At 48.8% G+C, this 5,204-nt stretch overlaps 1 protein-coding gene across 1 annotated transcript; it reads right to left on the bottom strand.

Annotated features, from left to right (window-relative positions):
• Positions 1-865: 865 nt before the first annotated feature.
• Positions 866-4,181, bottom strand: LOC128710929 (protein dimmed). The gene is made up of 3 exons (XM_053805794.1): positions 3,795-4,181; positions 1,899-2,153; positions 866-1,585 (listed from the first exon to the last, which is right to left on the bottom strand). Exons 1-3 carry the CDS (start codon positions 4,179-4,181, stop codon positions 866-868), a joined length of 1,362 nt encoding a protein of 453 aa, XP_053661769.1.
• Between the last annotated feature and the right edge of the window lie 1,023 nt (positions 4,182-5,204).

Here is a 5,204-nt window from a genome sequence, read left to right on the forward strand (position 1 = left end):
CCAACGCAAAAGGGTGTTGGTCATCTAACGAAGGTGGGCGGGTGGGGTGCGTTGAAGAATCCAGTTCGAGGACAACGGATCCCTTGGAAAGTGGATACGTGCATCAGGTATAAGTCAAGAGATTTCACCAGTGGACCGTTCTCAGTCGTACTGTTGTCCGTCTGATGCAAGGACCAGGATCACTAGGACATAAATTTAAATCACAACAAAACAAACCAATCGGAGTCGGCCCGCAGAAGCGAGTGAAGTTGTAGATTCGGTGGTGTTTTTTTCAGTTTTTGTTCTAGTATTCTAAATACGCAAGAGTACCAATTTAAGTGGGATCTCTGAAGAAAGTGTCCAACCATACGTAACAAACCGGATTTGTTATTATGTCTAGGTAAATGTAGAATTCTTTTTCCAACGGAGGTAACAGACTTACTGTCCTAGCGAGACGAAGACAGAGAGTACAACATTTCTGTACACCTTTCGGCATTGTACAGGGTAATGCTCGAGAATGTTTGTAACGAAGCTTACAAAAACAGTAAATCATCAGCTGAAATATTTTTACCTGCCATTTCTGTTTCTGCTTTTCCCGGTCTTCTGGGAAAATCTTGGCGGTTGATTTCTAGCCGAGATTACGCAAAACAATAGCAAAGTCCTGCGCAGTGTCTGTTGGTAGTGTCCTTCTTCCCGGAGTCCTTTACGCTGAAGATTCTTCAATTCTTTTCCTTTCTGTTGGATCCAGAATGTTTGCCGTACGCCGCTTACCCACACAAAAACACAACCTTTCCTGGACATTTGCAGACTCAAGGATGGAATGCTTCGTTTTTTTTTGTTTTGTTTCGGAAGGAATGGACCCGGCGGTTCGGTTCTCGAATGGGGATTACATCATTTGAAATGGATCCTCGTAGAAGCTGTTTTCGATATCTATACTGCTAGCGCTATTGTTATTGAAATGGTGGGTATTAAGGTGATTGTTGTTTATGCTACCGTGGTGTGGATGGTGACCATTCGCTGTCGTCACGACGGACACGTCAATGATACTGCCGGTGGTGTTGCTTATGCTGGCGTTGCTACCGTTATTGTTGCTGGCGGTGGTGTTGTTGTTGCTGCTGCTGCTGCTGCTGCCATTGCTGCTGGTGGTGCTACCATTACTGCTGTTGCTGCTGCTGCTACCATCCTGCACCTGGTGATGCTGCTGGTGGGGCGGTAGCGTGAGATGATGCTGCAGGATGACCCGGTCGTGGCAGTCGAGTGCCGTACCGACGGTGGCGGAGATTATGTCGAGCGAGGAGGAAATAGGATCCACCTCGGTTGCATGACATGGACCCACAACTTCCGGCTGCGTTTTGGCCTGTATCGCCGTGAGACAATTGGTCTGCATCGCTAACGTGGCCACCGTACCGACGTCGGTGATCGGCAGGTTGGCGGTAGTGTTGAGGTGCGGTAGGGCACCGTTGGCGGCCGCTGCTGCCTCACCTTCACCACGCATCACGATGATAACATCAGTTAGCGCGGTGATATAATTCTTCGCCAGCGTGAGTGTCTCGATCTTCGACAGGCGTCTTTCCTTCTTGACGTGCGGAATCACTTCCCGCAGCGACTGGACAAACAAAGACATTAAGGACAGACACCGGTGCAGCAGCAGCGGGCGTCAAGTATGTTTCCAGCCGAGCCGAACCGATTGGACGAGTTTGCGACGAGTTCCGAAGCATATCCAATTGCAATCGATGTTTTGCCCAGTAAGTTGACGAGCATGGAAAAGAAAGGCGAAGCACAAAACAAAAAGGCACCAGTTAAGAAAAGTCGAAGAACAGCGTACTCTTTCTCAAGGACATGATATTCGAGCCTGAAGGGGGGATAAAGAAATAATGGACCGACTGCGGCAGCAAATACCGACGAGTTGGAAATCTCACCTGAAACGCATCGTTTAAGCTGTGCATTCGCATTCGTTCGCGTTCATTCGACTCCAGGCGCCGCAAATTCCGTTCCTTCGCATTCATCGCACCTTTGCGACGGCGGGCTGCATTACTGCTGCTGCTCCCATTGCCAGCCGCCCCCTGACCCGAGCGGCCACCGTTACTGCCCCGGCTGCCCGTGCGGCTGCTGCCACAGCTCGTATCGTCACTTTGCGAGCTTGAGTCCGTCATGTCCGGGTCGATTGCAGCTTCCTGCAAAAACGGCGTGGTTCATTAAACAAAATTGACGAAGCTTCCACATGGATGCAGGTATGGATATGTGTGCGACATGGGGTATTATAAGTTTCTAATAATGGTGCCTTATTTTAAAAGCAACATTATTGTCGATTGTTCGGAAAAGTGTCCGGGCCCTTCTACGGGCTGTAAGATGAACTCACTATTGTACAGTGACCTAGTCTTTCCCGGCTTCCGGTGGGTTGGTCATATCATGAGAATGACACCGAACAACCCACCCCGTCAAATCCTTTTATGTCGTTCTTTTGATTCGTGTTTATGAGCAGGCGTAATAGGTCCAAGTTGTGACGCAGTGAATGAATAGGCACACAACGGTGCTCGACCGTGGCAGGCCAATCCCACGAAGCGAATGTAGCGCCGGATAAATTGATTGTATCAATTAATAATAGCCTATTTAATTCAGTGTTTAATTTGTCATCCATTTTTGCGTAGGATTCCTACTCCTACTCCACTCCATAGCACGCATGATCGATTGCAGATCGTTCTCGTGGCGTAATAGCATCATAAACCGTACACGATTACAATCCACCGCTTGCAACACACCGAAAATTCATTTTGTTTTCACTTTCTTTTCTGCTCGTTTTAGTCTTGTACCCATTTACGACTTTCACTTTCCAAATACTCTGGAAGGCGAGGGAAATGGTGGGACACCGACACCATCAAACCACCTTCATCGTTCCACGGTTGTTGCGAAGGATCGTACGGCACGGCCCCCATTACATGGCAAGAGCGGATGCAGGTGAGTCCTCGACATACTAAAACCTCGATGCTTCCTGTCCAGTTCGGGTGGGCAGCAGTGTTCGTTTCGTGTCCGAAAACCCGTGCCCCACAGATGCCAATATTCGTGAACCGGATTCAAGGCACGATTATCATTATGACAGAGTAAACAAACCGTTTAATATCCGCCACACCGGAACACGATACCGGCCAAACCGGCGGTGGTTGGTGGAGAGAAAAAAACAACATTTTGTCGCCCTTTCGGCAGTCGGTACGAGTTCTCCACACAATGTGCCTGTGGTGTGCTTTCCGATTCCCTCGAGGCTGGGGGTTGCAGGGGGGTTGATTGAATTTTCGCATTCGCGGATGCGCTCGAATTTCGCCCGCCCTCGCTGCTGGCGAGATTGAGCGGGGGGCAAACGCGGCACTGGTTCCACTGGTGTAGCACACAGTAGCTGCATCTTCGGTGTGTCGGTACTTTTGTGGAGCGATATCGATTTCAGTAATTAGAGTCGTAAAAAGTGTGGACTATCAGCTTATTTTTATCGCAAAATAAAAACCCCATCGTGTTGCGGGTGTTTTGCGAGCGGAAAGTATCGGTACCGCTGAGCGCCCAAACACACCGACACAGGAAGTTCACGTGGACAAGAACTGTAAAGCTGGTTAGGTCCAAAAGATAGAACTATGTCAGTAAAGTAGAATAACAAAAAAACCCGCATTTCTATCTTAAGAAATATGTGCCTTACAATGGTAATGTTTCCTAAACCTCAATCACCCAAAAATAACCGTGGCCCAAGGTTGGGACACCATCTGGTTTTCCCTTTTTTTTTTTGAGCATTAAACCACTATCAGTAGGTCAGCGCGCAAATCGATAAAACTCACCATTTGCATGCGTCTGGTGGCCCGTTTCGGTCGCGAGGTAGCCCTCAGGGTAATGCCACCGGTCGAATGGGTCGTTAGGGATTCACTTTGCAGCAGGTTTGCATTCTTATCCTGCTGCAGCTCCTGCTGATGCTGGGCATGGGCGGGATGCTGGTGTTGCTGCTGGTGATGGTGCGGATGATGCTGCGAATGGTGCTGATGTTGTTGCTGATGGTGGTGGTGATGATGATGATGGTGATGATGCGAATGGTGTCCGCTTCCATGGATGATACCGTTCGTGGAGCCGTTAGAGGCCAGCTCGTAGAATCCGCTCGTGTCGGATGATTCTGCTATTTCGGCCGCGGCCAACTGCACACTGTGCTTATCGTCGGATAGATCGGAACGCATCGCGATCGGTTTTGTGCTAACGTTTAAATGTTTTTTCTCCGCTTTTTTTTGTTTTTTACTTAATTGCAGATGTCTTTTCCATGCGCGTAGCTTTCTTGACCTGCAAAGAAAGTCCACAACAAAACAAATCGAAAAGCGGAGTGTTAGTAATGGAGGCATAAAAGTAAATAAATTAAAGGATGTTATTTGCTTTATCGGGGCAAACTACGTGAAGAATCTTGCAAAGAACAAGGCGTGATAAAAATGTTTCCAATCCCCTTTCATTTGCGTGTGGTATTTTCCTTCCCTGACCGAGTAAAACGACGGAAGGCAAATGCGCCAATGCGATCCCGGATGGACAGGAGTTGTGCACAATCCTGACGAAAGGTAGGCCCCACAGATTATAAAACACTTCCGGACCAATTTAGTCCGCAATCTATTTTTATTTCAAGATTAATTTGAAGACATGCCGGTCCGAGCACGCCACCGAGAACGTCCGTGGCGACCGCCGGCGTATAGAACGCGGGACAGTCATGGGGGCCATGGTCGGGTGAGGATGCCCTCAGCCCTCAAGCAAGCTCAACATTCTTCCGCATAATGGCTCGAGCAACCGTTTTTTTTGTCGCTTTTTTTCCTGCACGACCGGCAACCCGGGGATGGTTCTGTCATGGCGAGATTGTTCTACGACCGCATCGTTTGTAATAATCGCGAGCTGCGTAGTGGTCGATGGAGCCATACAGATTATCACCAGGGGTGAAATGTTCTCCCGCTAGATGACGGGACGGGATTAGCAAGTCTCGCTCCGGTCCGGATTTGGCCGGGCAAAGAGAACATGTTCTTCGTGAACGTTAACCGTGCAAATAGAAACCCAAGAGTGGGAACAACGGTCCATCCTTCCCAGGACGAGGATGATGTTCCGGTGGCGAAATCAAATCTTCTGCCACAAGATTAATGTTGAAAAGTTTTGCGGTAAGAGCGGGGGGCAAAAGAGAACGCACACACAGCAACAAACTGGATCGCAGATTCTGATTAGCGCCTCTGAAC

This window comes from Anopheles marshallii, chromosome 3 (assembly GCF_943734725.1).
Source record: "Anopheles marshallii chromosome 3, idAnoMarsDA_429_01, whole genome shotgun sequence".
NCBI lineage: Eukaryota > Metazoa > Arthropoda > Insecta > Diptera > Culicidae > Anopheles > Anopheles marshallii.